Raw genomic sequence first — 16,606 nt, 5'->3', positions numbered from 1 at the left:
GCTGCCCGAGTCCTAGCTCCACTGTGCCCACTCGCCCAGCTGTGACCACCCTGTCGGCCACCTGCAGCACCACGTCCGGCCTGCTCTCCGTGGGAAGGAACACGTCTCCACGCTGGATCTCTGAGTGCAGTTCATAGCGGAGGGTCCCCCCGTAGGATGACACCTGGAGACCGGACAGAGGAATGTGACCAGGCCAGACCCTGCCCACGGGTCCAGTCATCGGCAGTGGCCTTGAACACCCTCTTGGAGCCCCCACGCCTCCCTGCACACAGGCACTCCTCCCCAGGACCAATGTGCCTGCTTACCCGGTCCCCCAGGTAGGAGGGTGGCGCCTGCCAGTACAGCTCTGGGAATCCCTCAGGAATGCGCCGCAGGTCCGCGTAGAGCAGGCTGCCCTCTTCCCGCAGCTCGTGGGGCACGACCTGCCGGTCGCTGCTCATCAGCGTCCAGCCCTCCATGTCCACCAACTGCGGGGCACAGGGGTGGGACACTCGGTGAGCGCTGCCGAACCTCACAGGGCCCACCCTCCACAGCAGACACCGTTGGTTGGGGAACAACGTGTCCCCTTCCTGAGGTGGGGCGGCCCTGCCCACACACCTCCTGGCGGCCGTGGAGGGAGCTCTGGCAGCGCTCTGTGGCCCCGAAGCAGAAGCAGCGGGTGCAGCCTTTGGGGTTGGCAGCGTCCAGGGAGAAGGTCCCAACGCGGCACTGGTCACATCTGGGGCCCTGGACGTTCTCCTGGGGGCAGAGGTCAGGGCAAGGCGGTTGGCTGGGTGTGTGCAGGCCCCCAGCTGCCTCGTCTCCCCATCACCCTGTCACCAGCAGGCAGTTCCCCCACACTTCGCAGGGAGTCCCAGCCGCCCCAGGGGATGAGCTGCCATCCCCTGGGCGAGGCAGGATGAGGGGCGGGTGGGGTGCAGGCCCCAGCCCCCCGGGACTCCCATCCCTCACCTTGCAGCGGCACTGGCCCGTGATGGGGTCACACACGCCAGGCGCAGAGCCCGCGTGGAGGCAGTCACAGGGGCGGCAGCCGGGGTAGCCGTAGAAGCCAGGGGCACAGGTGTCACAGCGGCGCCCGGCCACGTGGGGTCTGCACCTGCCAGGGGACAGGGGATTCAGAAGCCGGCTGGGCCTCCCCTCCACCCGGACACCTCATGCTGAAGTGAAATGGCAGGCGGCTCCCCAAACTGAAGGAGAGCGTGCTGCGGAACCCCAGGAGCGATCGTGGGGGCAGTGTGGGCTCAGCCCAGAACGCAGGCCCCCTGGAGGTCCCTGGACCCGCCCCCCGGCTCTCACTGGCACTGGCCGCTGTCCTTGTCGCAGGTGGGGTCTGTGAGCTCCTGCACCCCGGGCCCCGAGCAGTTGCACTCCTCACAGCCGACCAGGGGGTGGCAGCCAAAGGTCTGGGGCTGGCAGACGGCGCAGTCGGGCGGGACCGTGCGAGGCGGGCAGACGCAGCGGCCGGTCAGCTCCTCGCACAAGCGGCCACTGCAGTCGCAGGCTGTGGGGCCACACACAGGGCTGGTGAGCCCCTCTGTCCCACTCAGGGGCCCAGACGGCAGCTCAGGGCGGCAAGGCTGGGGACACCCCACCCCGCCTCCCACCCTGGTGGTTCCCCCCAGCTCTACGCCCGAGCCTCAGGCACCTCCTATGACGTGGGGTCAGTGGCCTAGAATCACCATCTAGGCCCTGGAACCTTCTGAACAACCCTATAGGGCCTGGGTCAGAAGCTGCCCGAGGTCCCATGGACAGGAGGTGGCTGGGCTGGACTGCCAGGCTCTAGAATGTTCTCTTGACCACTGTCCGTAGTTCCTGAGGAGCCCCCCTCTACGAGAAAGCACCCGCCTGAATTCAGATGCCACCCTCTTCGCTGGCGAAGACATGGATCAAGGTACTCACGCCTACAGTTGGGGAAACCCCAGTAGCCAGTGGCGCAGCGGGAGCAGTCTCGGCCAATAACATGGGCACGGCAGGGACACTGGCCTCCGAAGGGCTCACAGGTAGGGTCTGTGGCCCCCACTTCATGGCAGCCGCAAGGCCGAGCCCCATTGTTGTAGAAGAGGGACAGGGAGGTGGCGGCATCACGGCAGAACTGGGATGAGCTGGTGGGGCTGGGGTGGGGGCAGGTAGTGAGGCCAGCTCCCAGCCTGGACCTGCCCCGCCCAGCCCCACTGGAGCCCCGCCCCCTCCTGGTCCCAAGCTCCGCCCACCTGATGTGGTAGCCATGGCTGGCACACTGGCTGATGAAGTCGTAGGACTTGTCCAGGGGCTCCTCCCGGAGGTAGCTGGAGCTGTAGGCGTCCTCAGGGACCACCAGCACGTACTCCTAGAGCACCAGGGCCTGGTCACCTCCCAGGGGCCCCACAGAGGGCCCGTGTCTGGGAAGTGGGCCAGAGCTTGTGGCTGGAGCTCCAGAGGCCTCTGCGACTGGCCACCATCTGGCTGGGCAGCTAAGATGGGGTTGGCATCACCCCATGGCCCAGGGCCCCGACAAGGCTGGCAGGGTCTGGGTCCCTGCCTGGGCTGCTCGGAGGGTGGCCGGCCTCCACGGTCTCCAGGGAGTTTGGGGAGAGGCTCTGGAGGTCCCCAGAGGTTGTTGCTCCTGGCACCCAGCACGGGTGCAGGTGGGGGACACACCCTGGCTGTGTGACTGTGGGCCGTGTGACAGGTTTGGGGACGGCTGGTCCCTGGACAGGTTCAGGATGTCCACATGCAGGGACACCAGCCTCAGGACTCACCAGCCAGAGCCACCGGCCCTTGGGCACGCGCACGGTCACAGTGAGCTCGCTGTCGGTCACGTCCAGGATGGCCTGGCCCTCACACACCACCAGGACACGGCAGCCATAGGCGTGTGGGCAGAAGGTGGCGTTGGCGTGGCCTGGAGGGAGAAGGAAAGGCAGGTCAGGCACCCCATCACGGACCACCCTGGCCCACGGCCTCTTCCTGGGCTGGGGAGCCCCTTGAGCCAGCCCGTGAGCCAGCATAGCCCCTGGGCTTGGCCGAGCAAGAACAAAACAGACACATGTAGGAACACGTGTGCCATCAACCAGTGACCCGTGGTGACCCTTTGATAGCCCATGTGTGATGGGCGACCCCTAATCCGTGGAACGGGTGTGAGGAGCAGAGTCTGGGAAGGGGGCCGGGAGGCGGGGCTGGAGGCACAGGGCACTGGGTGGGCCCTGGGGCACCTTGTTGGAGAACTGATGGCAGGACCAGGGTGTGGGCCTGTCACTCACAGCCAGGTCCACTGGCCACGTGAGCCACGGAACCATCATGTCGCCTGTCTGCATCACGTGGCAACCACAAGATAGGGTCGTGTGGGTGAGACCCCCAGTGGGCTCCTGGTCTGGAGCTGTGCCCCCACCGCCCGCTGCAGCCACTCACCCTGCCAGATGCGGCCCCCGTTGATGAGGACCTCCACTGCGAAGGTGGGGTGGGTGGGCTGGTAGCCGTGCAGCAGGAAGGCGTAGCGGCCCAAGGCGGGCACGTGGGTGGCAAAGACCACCGTTCCCTGCAGGGAGAGGCGCCGTGAGCGGACACAGGAGTGGGGACACTGGGGAGCCCCCTGCAAGTCCTGCCTGCCCACATCCCTGCCCCTAGGCCTGGGCTCTCACCTGGGGGTGCCGCAGCAAGGTGGGCTCAGCATCGGGGTCCATGGCGGTGGGGGGCCGCGGCTGGGGCTCGGGAGGGGGGGCACCTGGCGTGAGATCCTGCGAGAGGGTCAGAGGGAGGCCAGGCGGCAGCGGCAGCACCTGGCAGTCCCTGAGGACGATGGGCTGAGGCGGCTTCGGGAAGCGGGAGGGCAGGCAGGCGGCACTGCGGGGAGCATGGGGTGAGTCCCTGTCCTGGCCTTGGTGCCCGCTGGCTGCTCCGTCCCGCCCCCCAGCCCAATACCTGCTGGGGCTGAAGGCCCCGTGGCTGCTGACGCAGTGGACCTGGGGCTCCACAAACTCCAAGCTGAATGTCTCCATGGGCACCAGGGTGACGCTATGCTGTGGGCAGAGGGCCAGGCGTGGGCGCGGAGGCACAGGTGTAGCCCGTCCACACTGGCGTCTGGCCCTCACCCTGCGCCGGACAACAAGGCCCCGGCCCCTCTGCGAGGTTGGTGCACGAGCCAATTCCCAGCACAGGATGCTGTTGAGTCCTCAGCTTCAGGACGCCCAGCGAATGGGACCCTTCCCAACTCCAGGGAGGGGCCCCTGGGCACATGGTGGGAGGTTTTTGTGAATTATACCCCGAACAGGCTTTCGTTAAGATTGCTGTCTCTTCCCACTCTTACTCAGGGACCCACGCATCCCTGTATGTGGCCGTGGGCATTGTTAGTAAATAAAGAGGCGTTTTGTGCCCAGAGGAAAAGAGAGAAGCCTGCAGGTGAGGGGTTCTGGAAGAACCAGGACAGGGTACAAACTGACCAGGCCTAGGTGATGGGGACCAGGGCTCCTTAACACTCTTCTCCCTACTTGTTATGTGGGTTTAAAATCTGAAAGATCTGACCCCCTGGGGGTCCCGGGGCCAGCGCAGGTGAGAGCCCAGGGGTCAGGGCCTTACCAGGAAGAAGTGTGCCTGCTCGGCGGTGAGTCGGATGCTGGCGTCTGTGTCCAAGTGGAAGACTGCCGGGAGGTGCTGGTGGTCCAGAGCGGCACCCCGGCACAGCGTGCTGTGGGGGTAGAGCGGTCAGCAGCCAGGCAGCCCTGGGGCTTGGACCCTCCCACCCGGCCTCAGCCTCACACCCTCCCACCCCCTCTGTGCACACCTGTACAGGCAGGGGTGCAGGGTGAGCAACCCCTGCTGGGGGGGCTGCCGGGGGGTGTGCACGGCCACACCCAGCTCCTGGTGGGCCGCCTCGTTGGCATACTGCACCACCAGGGCATAGCGGCCTGGCCTCGGCACCGCCACCTGCAGCTGGACGTCCACCTGGAGGGACAGGGCAATCAGAGGCCCGCTGGGAGAACAGGACCCCACATGGACACTTTTAGAGGCTGCCAGGGGCCCTCCTCCCAGGACACTGCAGCCGCTCACCAGCTGGCCTCTCCTGCCCACCCATGGCCCCAAGCTGAGCCTTCAGAGGGAACCAGAGACCCACACGGCATCTCAATGAGCCAAAGGGCTGGGGCTGCAGGACGGGGCCCTGAGGGTGTCCTGGCTGCCAACGCCAGACTCCAAGCCTTGCCCAAGTCACGCCTGCCCTGCACCTGTGTCCCGCCCCCCAGGCCAAGGGCACACCTGCCCCCAGGTCTTGACCCCGGGGACACGCACATCACTGCCCTGGCAGAGGACCAGTGGGGGGTGTGCAGGGCTGAGCCGCTCCATCGGGCAGGGCCGGGGCAGGCTATTGTCCTGCAGGCACAGGGCCCCGGGCCCAGGGGCAGAGGGGAAGCCGTCCAGGGGCAGGTGGGCGTAGAGCAGGCAGCTGTGGGCGGGACACGGTCTGAGTCAGCACGGGCCAGCGGCCTGAGCACAGGGAGGGCCAACCCCCCGCCCCCTGTGGAGCGGCCCTCACTTCTCTCCAGAGCCCTGGGCAGCGGGCCGGAACATGCAGGCCTCGGTTGCCCGCAGCTGCAGCAAGGCCGCCTCGTAGTAGGCGCTGGGCAGCAGGGCCACGTAGTCCTGGAGGCGGGAGGGCGGGAGGTCGATGCTGCAGCCTGGCCTTGGGTGCCTACCCTGGCCCCCTACCCTGGCCCCCAAGCCTGCGAGCCCCTGCCTCACCAGGAGCACCCCTTCGGCCTCCACGAGTAGGGCCCAGGTGCCGGGGTTTAGCACGAAGGGCTCCCCAAAGCCCCTCTGAGGCACAGTGATGAAGGCGGGCTCCGTGCTGGGCGGGAAGACCACCGGCTGGCTCTGCTCTGTGCCTGGGAGGGGCAGGGCGGGGCGGTGAGATTGGACTCCCCAGGGCTGGCGGCACAGCCCGGCTCCTTACCCACACGTGGACCAAGGTTGGGGGGGGGACTAAGTGGGACGCAGGTGTGAGTGGGTGCAGGGGGTGGGGGCGTGGGCACAGCCCCGCAAGGCACTTACAGTTGGCGCAGGAGGCAAACTTGCTCTCCTCCTGCATAGAGATGCGCCCGCTCACACTGGTGGGCCCGCGGTTGACAAAGCGGAAGACAAGCCAGAAGAGGTCAGGGGAGGTCACGGTCAGCCTGGCCACAATCCTGGGCTGGGGGTGGGGAGTGGAAAATTGGAGTCACCCCTCCTTGGCCATTCCCAGCCCAGTCCTGGGGCTTCAGAGGCCCGCCCGCCCCCTGGGCACTGCCTGAGGTGCAGAGGCAGCCCCGGCCCACCTGGATGGGCGCCATCTGCGCGTAGCCCCGCCAGCTGAAGTTCTCGAACTCGAGGGGGTTGAAGCCGAAGCGCACGGCATGGCCCTCGGGCGTGGCCGCCTCCTCCAGCTCCAGGCGCAGGTGGTGCAGGTCGGGGAGGTAGTGGTTCCTCGCCGGCCTGGCCACAGCAGTGTCACGTCTGGGCGGGGCAGGCACTGGCCCGGAACAGCCCCCGGGGTCCCCAGGGACAAGCCCAGTGGATGAGCTCCTCCCCCCAGCCCCAGCCCCCCAGCCCCCTAGCCCCCAGCCCGGTCAGAACCAGCACTCACTTGCTGCAGGTAGGGCCCTGGGTGTTGGGGCGGCACCGGCAGGCGCCCGTTCTCGGCTCACAGCCCTGGCCCAGCGCTCCGCCAACATCGCACCGGCAGCCTGTGTGGAGGTGGGGTGGGGCAGGGGGCAAGGTCAGCGCTGCTGCCCTACCCCACTCAGGACCCTGCTCCGAGCTCACGGGGCTCCGTCCGCTTTGTCATAGCAACTGGGCTGAGGCTCCGCCTGGCACTCTGGACGAGGGAGGTTCCGAGTCCAGGCTCAGGAGCAAGGGGGTTGATCTGTGAGGCCTGCGGGCACATGACTGAGCGGAGGAGACCTGAGGGCAGAACCCTGTCCATGTCCAGGTCCTGCCGGAAACCCGAGATGTGTCTGTCCCTCCCTGGGCTCAGCCTTCCCCAGGTTGTGGCCCCAGGCCCAGCAGGAGGGTACTCACTGCGGCAGCCAAAGTAGTCAGCCCGGTCCAGTCCGAAGAAGCCATCCTTGCAAGCCGCGCAGGTCTGGCCGCATACGTGAGGCTTGCAGAAGCACTGACCGTTGCCCTTGAGGTCAGGAGAAGGTGGGATTAGGTGGGCGGGGGTCCCCCTGTGCCTGCCCCATAACCCCCAGCACCTTGGCCCGCAGACTCACCAACTGGCACTGGGCGGCCCCACCCAGCGTGCCTCTGGGGTCGCAGCTACAGCCTGTGGGGGAGAGAGCAGGCCTGAGAGTGCGGTGGAGGCAGCAGGGCCCGGGCTCTGCAGGCTGGCTCTCACCTCCGTCCCCTGGGAGTCTCCCCCAGCCCCCGACACACACTCTTGGAAGACTCACGGGTGCAGCCCTCGGGGTTGCTGGGACTCAGCCCCCAGAACCCAGGTTTACAGCGATCGCAGCTTGGCCCCTCCACGTGAGCCCGGCACGTGCAGGGGGCCTGTGCCTGGGGGAGGATGGGACTGAGGGTCAGAGTGGCCCCCCGCTCCTCTCCACGAACCCTCAGCCCTAGAGGCACCAGCTCAGGGGTGCCCGTGGAGTGGGGACAGAAGACCAGCGGGGGAACAAATGAGCCTTGAGGTTGCCGTATGACCCACCAGTGAGGGACACGATGGCCTCAACCCCACCGAGCGCTGACCGGGGCTCACCTCAGGACGGACGTGGTCGCCTGGCGCCAGGCCAGCAGGGTGGCAGGAGCCGGCTGTGGAAAGACCCCCGGCCGCGGTCACTCCTTGGTCTTTGATCCTGATGGCCAGGCACCACCCCAGGCCTGGCCAGGACCCACGGCTCCCATGGGTGTGAGCAGGCGTGGAGACGTGCACCTCCACGCTCTGTCCCCACGCTGGGAGGGTGTCCCTCCCTCTCCCCCCCACCCCTGCACATGGTTAGGGACATGCAACAAGCACACACTGCACATGAACATGTGTGTAAACACACACCACATGCACGGCCACGTGGGCACACCCATGCACATGGCACACACACGCACATCCAGGAGCCACCACGAAGAGCTGTGCGTGGACACTTTGAGGTGCATGGACGCACACGCACAGCACACGGACCTCACGTGGACACACACGAGAACAAGCACATGGACACACACACACGGGCAGTGCAGGGGTCCCATGTGCGAGCCCCACACACAGCCCGCGCCGCGCACCCTGGCCGGCCTCACCTTCGCAGGCGGGGAAGCTGTAGGTGCCGAGCTCGCAGGTGTCGCACCGCAGCCCTGTCACGCGGGGCCGGCAGCTGCACTGCCCGCTGCGGGCATCACAGACGGCGTGCAAGGAGCCTTCTGCCGAGCAGTGGCAGGCTGGGGGAGGAGGGGGTGTGGGCACGCGGTGGAATGCAGGCGCACACACGCCTGCCCGCCCTGCCCCCCGCGGGGACACTCACGGGCACAGGCAGGGAAGCCGTGGAAACCGGGGCTGCACTCCTGGCAGGTGGTGCCGGCGTAGCCAGGGCGGCAGCGACATGTCCCGCCCGCACCACAGAGCTGGTCTAGGGCCCCGTGGGGGTTGCAGTTGCAGGCTGCAAGGGACACAGGGTCAGGCCCCCGGCTCTGCAGTGGCGCACCTACCCTTCCCCTTAGGTCCCGGCCCGCTGCTCACCGCGGCAGTCAGGGTAGCCATGGTGGCCTGGACGACAGTGGTCACAGTGGGGACCATCAAACTCGGGCCGGCAGGGGCAGCGGCCAGCCCCGTCGCAGCCTGTGGGCAGGGTCCCTGCAGGGCTGCAGCCGCACACTGTGGGGTGGAGGCACACAGGGGTGCTGAGCGGGGAGGACGGGGCCCCAGCCCATGCCCCCCGTGCCCACTGGGGATGCCTCGCTCACACTGGCAGAGGGGGAAGTGGAAGTAGCCAGGGGCACAGCGGTCACACGTGGCTCCCTCGAAGCCCACCCGGCAGGAGCACTGGCCCGAGTCTTGGTCACAGTCACTGTGCAGCACTCCGGGGCTGGAACACTGGCACGCTGCGGGAGGGGCGGTCGCCGAGGTCAGAGCAGGGCTGGCTGCCTATGTCCATGGGGACAGGGGCGGGGCGGGGCTGGACTCACGCTGGCAGTCGGGGCCGTGGAAGCCCGGGGCGCAGAGCTCACAGTGGTCGCCCAGGAAGTTGGGTTTGCACAGGCAGCGTCCCGCCCGCGCGTCCCGCTGGCAGGCGTTGTCCTGGGTCCCGGCGGCATTGCAGTCACAGTCTGTAGGTGGGTGCGGGAGGGGGTGCTCAGAGGCCCTGCAGACCCGGCCTCCCCACCGCCGACCTCCCTCCGTCACCAGCGCCTCCCCTGGCAGGTTCACTCGGCATAACAACAGACGTCCAGTGGGCGCTGGGCCTGCGGGAGGTCACCTGGGAAGGCGCACATATGTCTGACCACTGTGTTGTACATAATATCGCAGGTCGCGTGTGATTGGAAATGTTTTTTAATTTAAAATGGAGCCAACGAATGACAACACAGATCCCAAGGAGGGAAAGCCGATGTTCCGGGAAGACAGTGGTGTGTGACAGAATGAACACACGTGCAGTTGGCCATTCACACCATGGACGTCGAGTCAACACAGGCGTGCACGGAGCCAGGAAAAACTCAGACACAGCATCATACGCGGTGAAAGGAAAACTTGAGTCTTTATAAACGACTCCGGGCAGGGGTGGGAGGTGGGAAGAAGGGAGAAAAATCGTGCTAAAGTCTTAACTTGTGCGTTAGAAGAGCAATAAGGACCAGGTAGTTTTTGTCACTGAGAGAAAGTAACACATCGATGTTTGCCCAAAATCCAAGGGTCACCATGGACCAGAACCAGAAACCCTCACAACAGGAAGCACAGACGCACCGACCAAAACCAAAAAACGTTTGGTTGCTCCACCCAGCAACAGGAGAGGGTACACAAAGCAGAATGGGAGAAGTGGCCCGGTGGTGACAGCAGCCCCTGCTGACGGCAGCCACCACCCCGGACCAGGCCATATCTCCGTTCCTGAGATGAAGCCCCAAGGTGCCAACTTGACTCTGAATGGAAAATCGCTCACATCCTCTTGAAAGAACGCACCTTGTTCTGAGGGCTCGGACGGGAAGCAGAACTGCCTGAAGGGACAATGTCCAGCGCAGACGCAGAGAGAGTGAGCGTGGGGAGGGAGTGCAACCCCAAAGCCACGAGCCTTAATGCAGACAAAGGGAATGACTGCTGAGATCATGGACTCGCCCGCCCACGAGAGGCAGCGAACTCCAGTCCCTAAGAGCTGGATAAATAGGGCCTCGAGGTGCAGAAAGCTAAACGATCAAAACTGCCAGTTTGGCAAAACCACAGTCCTAGAAAGACTGAATCCGCTGTCCTCAGAATGTGACAAAAACTAAGCAAGGACGGGATGGCTTTAAACAGCATAGTCGACACGTGTGCTTGAATAGCGGAACAGACAGAAATCTGTCCCCAGCAGAGAGCACGCACCTGCCAGGCGTTCACGGATCAGCCTCAACGGGCGAGAAGCAAAGAGAACACCGCGTTCCCAAGACAAAACCCAGAAATTGAATCTGACCGTGATGCAGAAAAACATGGGCTGAACCAAGGACAAAAGGGCCGAAAGGAAATCAAACCACCAAGAATGGCAAACACGCTTCTAAAGAACTCAGGTCGAAGAGAATAAAAGCTGACATGGCCGGCTACCTGGAGAAAAGCAGGAGGGAGAACACAGTGACCAAGCCAGCGGGACCCAACTGGCCAAAGCCGCACTCTGGGGCAGACTGATAGCTTCGGCCCGGGTTTCTCAGCCTCGGCACCTCTGACACTCTGGACTGGACAATACGGTAGGGTGGGGCTGTCCTGTGCGCTGTGGGACGTTTAGCACGGCCCTGGCCTCCCTCTGCCCACTGGGTGCCAAGAGCACCCCTGCCATAACCACCAAAAAGACATTTTTGACACTTTCCTGCAGATCAAAATCACCTCTGCCTGAGAACCATTGCTTTCAACCTGTTTGTTGACAACTAAGAGAGACCAAAAAAAAAAAAAAATAGTAATAATAAGAATTCAAGAAGCTCTCAAAAACAGTAATAAACCACAAGATAGAAGGAGTTAAAGAATTTAGTTCAAAAATTTCTACCTAAGGAAGCAAGATCTCTGCCTCCCCCATACACAGCAGAGAAAAACTCCAGTGACCTTACCCTACAACCTTGGGCTGCACTTTGAAAATACTAATAAATTCAACGCACGTCTGTTAGGTCCAATGAAGGAAGAAAAGAGAGAGAATAAAAATAGGAAATAATAGGATCGAACGGAAATTCAAAAATTAGGACAGAATGCTGTGTATAATTTTGTGCCGATACGTTTAAAAATCCAAAATTACGTGAACAGCTCGCTAAGAAAATGCAAACAACCAAAATTGACGCGAAGGCCATGGGAGAAACGGAAACCATGATCTAGGGCCTCTGCGGAGAAGCAGGGAGGGCGTGATAAGTTCCAGCAAACTGTTCATAAATTCCAGTGACAAGGCGGCACGAAGCGCAAGCACCGTTTCCACCAGCCTCCCCGAGGCAGCATTCCCGTTCAACGGTGGCCCACGTCAGGAAAGCCAGGAACAGGGCTCTTCGTGCATCTCACAGGTTCAAAGCCAAGTACCACGTGCGTGGGGGCCCCCTGAATTGGAGAAGACGGTTGTGAGTGGCACAGCCAATACAGGGCTGATTTCAAAGATCCATAAAGAACTCATACCACTCAACATAAAAAAAAACAAAAAACAAAAAACCCAAACGGTCCAATTAAAAAACACACAGAGGACCTGATCAGACACATCTCCGAAGAGGACACACAGATCAGATGACCAACAGACACATGAAAAGAGATGTTCAGCGTCACTAACCACCAGAGAGATGCACATGGAAACCATGACAAGACACCGCTTGACACCTGTCAGAATGCCCTTCATCAATAAACCACCAAACAGCAAGGGCTGGCGAGGTCGAGGAGAAAAGGGAACCCTCGTGCCCTGCTGGTGGGAACGCAGGCTGGGGCAGCCACGGTGGAAAGCCGTGTGGAGGGCCCTCAGAAATTTAACAGTGGAACTGGCCTGTGAGCCAGCGGTTGCACTGCTGAGAAAGTAGCCGAAGAAAACGAAAAGACCAACTGGAAGAGAGATCGCAGCCCGCGTGCGCGCAGCGTTATTGGACACCACAGCCAAGACATGTCTGGTTGGGAAGGAAGACACCTGCCGAAGCCTCTGTGACAAGCTGTCAGCTGAAAGACGGCCCCCGATTCCAGGGAGACTCAGGAGGAGGAGTGTGTCTCCTTCCCAGAGGGGAGGGGAGTCAGGCTGGCCGTGAGAAGCCTTGCTGTGTCCTGGACGCAGGGGCTTGATTTAGTGTGTGACAGCTGGCGCGGGTGGACAGTTGCATTCTGAGAGCAAGGGGCCGGCCATGGCCCGAGGGTCCCGCGCGTGCCCTACAGCCTAGGAGGGGAGGGCCGTCCCTCTGGGAAATCTCCCTCCACAAGCGCTAAGAATTTATGGGAAGCTTGAGCGGCAAGGATGTTTATCCAAGCATTACTTAAAAAAAGAAAATTGGAAAGAACCTAAATTTCCAGCAATTGGGAGGTGGTTAAATAAATGCTCCATCTTCCTGTGCGGCGCAGGACGAGAAGCGACATGTTTACAGGGTGGTGGTGGGTGGAAGACGCAATCCTGAGGCGCAGCCCGTGTGTGAAAGCCGAGGGCGCACGTGCACGCAAGGGGCCCCGCAGCGGGAACAGAGGCTACTTGCTGGGGGGGAAGCTGGGAAGCTGGGGAGCTGCCTCCTCTGACCCTTCACTCCCCTGGGTTTTTTGATGGTTTTCTAGTCTGAATATGTTTTGTTTGCATAAAATGCAAAGGTCCGAAATGAAAATCCTTCCTCTCTGGTGGGCCTCCGGGGTGTGGCCCCCTCCTGACCCGCCGCTCCAGGGGACCCAGGGCAGGGGGTCAGGGGGGACGCCCGGCACACTTACTCACGATCTGTCCAGCAGGCAGCGCCTGCGCCCCGCTGCTGTTGTGGGTGGTGGCCACGGCTGGGGGAGGAGACAGGCCCATCAGCCCCGCAGGCCAGGGGTGGGGGGAGGTGGGCAGGACAAGAGGGCCCCCGCCCCGCCCCCCCGGCCCACTGGCGCCTCACGGTGGCAGTGTGGGAAGCCCGTGAAGCCTGCAGCGCACTCTTCACACCGATCCCCGGTGAAGTTGCGCCGGCAGTAGCAACGGCCAGTCAGGTCCTCGCAAGTCCCGTCCATGAACTCCGACTGGCAGTCGCAGCCTGAGGGGGGCAGGGGTGCCAGGCAGCCATGAGACCCCCAGCCCAGGGCCATCGGGTCGCCGCCGCCCCTGCTCCTGGTCAGCCCCACGCCCAGGGTGCCCCATGCTGGTTGGCCCCACTCACGACGGCAGGTGTGGGGCGAGTCCAGGGGGTGGTCTGGGGAGCGGTAGAAGCCGGGCAGGCAGAGCTCACAGTTGACGCCGGTGGTGTGGTGCTGGGGGAGGGGTACAAAGCCACTGAGTCCCGGCCGGCCCCCCAAACCTCCCCCGCCACCCCTCGCCCCCGGAGTCACCACATAGCAGCCCCTGCCGCACCCAGCCCCAGTGTGTGGCGGTCCCGGAGCCCCCGCCCACCTGGCAGTCGATACACACGCCCCCGCCTTGGGAGATGCTGCCTGGGCCCTGGCTGGTGTTGTGCTGGTCCGCTGTAGGGTTATAGTAGCAGTCCTCCGCGTGGCCGTGGCAGTGGCAGGCTGGAGGGAAGGGCAGGCATCTGGCGGTCAGCAGGCACCCCCATGACCCCACCTGTCTGGGGACCCCTGGGCCACCTCCCACTGACCACCCCAGATGTGACCTGGCTTGGGTGGCAGAATGAGCCACATGTGTGCATGTGTGCACACGCCTGTGAGCAGCCGGTGTGCACGCGTGCTTGCCCACGAGCACTGCATGTTCATGTGTGAGCGGGGGGGGGGGGGGCACTCACCCTGGCACTCGTTGGCACTGTCGGGCGTCGCTGGCTCCCACGGCCGCTGGTTGAAGCCGCGGCAGCAGCGCTCACAGGCAGTCCCGCAGGTGTTGTGCTGGCAGGCACACTGTAGCCTGGGGGCACAGGGTGCAGGGCTCAGGCCACCTGGGCATAGAGGGACATGGGGGACGGATGGGGCGCGAGGAGGCGGGGGGGCCGTGAGGGTCCTCATGGAGGGTGGGAGCCGGCAGGGCAGGGTGGGCGTGCGCACCAGGGTAGGGGCACTGAGTGGCCGGTGCGGTGGCCCCTGCCCGTGGGTCAGCCAGGAGCAGGGAGCCCTAGGACTGTGCTGTGTCCCCTCCAGCCCAGGACCCGAGGCCCTGGCCTCACTCAGCAGGCAGCCCTGAGCTCAGCCAGATGCCCCCCATGCGTCTAGGGCACCTCCCCAGGGGCAGGTGGCCAAGAACTGTTTCATCTTCCAGCCGGGGATGAACGCCAGTCAGATGCTGTCCCCTGCCTCCTGTCCTGGACAGCACCTCCTGTTGGCTCAGCAGGCAGGGGGACAGCTGGTCGCAGCTGGGAACTGAGATTGCAGCCACCTCCTGCCCAGACACCCACGCCGAAGCCCCATGTCAGCAGAGACCACATGTCAGCCTAGGTGGGGGCGGGAGGGGGCCTGATGCCAGGCCGAGTGTCCCCAGGGCCTGGCCAGCATTGTGCCTGACCCCGGGGCTAGTTGTGAAGTGAGACCCAGAGCTCTGGTCCTGCAGCTCCAGCCCCGTCCCTGCGAGCGTCCTCAGGGCCTTGGAAGTGAGCACTACCGTCCCTTAGTGTCCAGGGACACGGGTGGGGGGGCCTCCAAGGGAGGGTGGCAGGGGTAGCCCCGGGCAGCCTGTCTGTCTTGGAGGTGGAACCTGGGGCCGCAGCTGCTGTTGGATTTCTCAGCAATCGACACGGTCGGGCACCTCAAACTAAGACATTCACTCGGGCTGGCGCCAGGCGGGGGCACCCTGGCATGTTTGGCAAAAGCCCTGGAGAAGCCACTGTGCCGGCCTCGTCCGACCCAGGGCCCGCGGGTGCCGCATGGACGGACGAGCAGCATCAGCCGCGGCGGCAGGCGCGGCCTCCGACCCCAAGGATGTCACAATTGGGTAGAAACTGTGCAATAAGCACATTTAAATACCACAAGCTAAGGAATCTAAAACTTCATTAAAAAAAGAAAAGGAGTGCTATAGAAAGCAGGCAGACGCCATCAAAAGGACCCGCCAGGGAGTCTATAAACAAAAATGAAATGACTGCGTTCGAGACTCGATGGGCAGGCCATGCAGCAGGTCAGACGCAGCCGCCGAGGGGAGACTCTGAGCGGAAGAACAATCCAGAAGACAGAGGTGGGGTCTAGTTCCAAGACAGAGGGGCACACAGCCCGGATTCCAGAAGGAGAATGGGGACAGAGGAAGGGATCTGGCAGGCGGCACGTAGGTGGCCAGGGGCGGTCCCGGGGGTCAGAGTCTCAGGTTCAGAAAGCAGGGGTCCTGAGCCTGAGAAAACAGGTCTGCCTTTGACTCCACGGAGCACCCAGAAGAGTGCGTAGGAACTTCCCACAGACACCCGGGCACCCAGAGACGCCAAGAGGCCGTGAGCGGCCCTCTCTGAAGTGTCCAGAGACACGGCCTTTGACCAGAAATCTGCAGCCAGCTAAAGTCTCACCCAAGAGTGAGGCCCAAACAGCCGTTTCAGACAGCGTCGGACAGAACTAGGACAGATGTCCAGGGGACTCGCCAGTCACCACTGATGGTTTTTGTCCCCCCAGAGCCACCTGCGGAACCTGACCCCCAAGTGGTGCACTCTGGGGTCTCTGGGGGGGTGATTAGGTCAGGAGGGCGGAGCTGTGTCAATGGAATTAGTGTCCTTGTAAAAGAGCCCAGAGGCGTCCCCCACCGGCTCTGCAGGGACCGGGAGAGGCGCCACGTCTGTGGGCCGGGGAGTGGCCCAGCAACCTGCGGGCAGGGCTGTGAGCTGTGAATCTACGCCTGCACCTGCGGGGCTTGTCCGAGCAGCGGGAGCGTCTGGGATGCGGGCAGCAAGGACCTCGGACTGAGCTGGTCCAGGCCGGGGAAGGTGGAGGCACAGGCTGGGCAGGAGGACGTGTGGGGACTCTGGGTGCTGAAGTCTGGGCCCTGCGGGGTGAGCTGAGCTCACCCACGCCCAAGTGCAGGTGAGGAAGGGCGGTGCCGGCGCTGCCCTGGCAGGCTCGGGCAGACCTGCGGCTCCTCCCAGACAAATCTGCCTGCCTAGGGGCACCCCTCCCAGCCCACATGGCTTTCCACTCAGCGCTAAATTTCCCAGAGAGGTCCCTGAGCCTGAGCTCCACAGGCAGGAGCCCCCCAGGGCTGCCTGAGAACCTCCCCCTTGCAGGCCCATCGGCCACTGTGGATGGGTCTGGGGTTGGCCTCTGGCTGTGGCTTTGACCACGAGACGGGGGTGAGCCTCTGTGCTGTCTGGGCTTCACTCGCCCCCTGTGTAAATCGGGGTGCAGACTAAGCGATAAAGTCCCAGCGGAAGGCACAGAGCAGGCCCCAAACCCAAGCGCATGGCGTGGGGGCTGTGTGAT

The 16,606-nt window shown here is 63.7% G+C and overlaps 1 protein-coding gene across 2 annotated transcripts in view; it reads right to left on the bottom strand.

Moving 5' to 3' along the window:
* Positions 1-16,606, bottom strand: part of LAMA5 (laminin subunit alpha 5) — a 42,441-nt gene that overhangs the window by 13,160 nt on the left and 12,675 nt on the right. The window contains exons 7-39 of one of the 2 annotated variants that reach the window (XM_053926350.2): positions 14,014-14,129; positions 13,665-13,783; positions 13,435-13,525; positions 13,177-13,311; positions 13,013-13,072; positions 9,112-9,252; positions 8,890-9,027; positions 8,666-8,800; positions 8,451-8,585; positions 8,230-8,367; positions 7,703-7,755; positions 7,395-7,500; positions 7,215-7,267; positions 7,021-7,126; positions 6,587-6,686; positions 6,279-6,435; positions 6,016-6,154; positions 5,707-5,849; positions 5,501-5,607; positions 5,224-5,410; positions 4,754-4,914; positions 4,549-4,657; positions 3,895-3,992; positions 3,615-3,816; positions 3,385-3,511; positions 2,739-2,878; positions 2,211-2,326; positions 1,900-2,111; positions 1,297-1,501; positions 952-1,096; positions 598-738; positions 306-467; positions 62-163 (exon numbers count right to left, since the gene is read on the bottom strand). In XM_053926350.2, the coding sequence (XP_053782325.1) occupies positions 62-163; positions 306-467; positions 598-738; positions 952-1,096; positions 1,297-1,501; positions 1,900-2,111; positions 2,211-2,326; positions 2,739-2,878; positions 3,385-3,511; positions 3,615-3,816; positions 3,895-3,992; positions 4,549-4,657; positions 4,754-4,914; positions 5,224-5,410; positions 5,501-5,607; positions 5,707-5,849; positions 6,016-6,154; positions 6,279-6,435; positions 6,587-6,686; positions 7,021-7,126; positions 7,215-7,267; positions 7,395-7,500; positions 7,703-7,755; positions 8,230-8,367; positions 8,451-8,585; positions 8,666-8,800; positions 8,890-9,027; positions 9,112-9,252; positions 13,013-13,072; positions 13,177-13,311; positions 13,435-13,525; positions 13,665-13,783; positions 14,014-14,129 (4,279 nt within the window). The remainder of the gene's footprint in view (positions 1-61; positions 164-305; positions 468-597; positions 739-951; positions 1,097-1,296; positions 1,502-1,899; positions 2,112-2,210; positions 2,327-2,738; positions 2,879-3,384; positions 3,512-3,614; positions 3,817-3,894; positions 3,993-4,548; positions 4,658-4,753; positions 4,915-5,223; positions 5,411-5,500; positions 5,608-5,706; positions 5,850-6,015; positions 6,155-6,278; positions 6,436-6,586; positions 6,687-7,020; positions 7,127-7,214; positions 7,268-7,394; positions 7,501-7,702; positions 7,756-8,229; positions 8,368-8,450; positions 8,586-8,665; positions 8,801-8,889; positions 9,028-9,111; positions 9,253-13,012; positions 13,073-13,176; positions 13,312-13,434; positions 13,526-13,664; positions 13,784-14,013; positions 14,130-16,606) is intronic. The other variant, XM_053926351.2, reaches the window with a different exon arrangement.

This window comes from Desmodus rotundus, chromosome 6, assembly GCF_022682495.2.
Source record: "Desmodus rotundus isolate HL8 chromosome 6, HLdesRot8A.1, whole genome shotgun sequence".
NCBI classification, from domain to species: domain Eukaryota; kingdom Metazoa; phylum Chordata; class Mammalia; order Chiroptera; family Phyllostomidae; genus Desmodus; species Desmodus rotundus.
The sequence above is the reverse complement of the archived record's forward strand: the minus strand, read 5'-3'. Positions and strand labels throughout refer to the sequence as shown.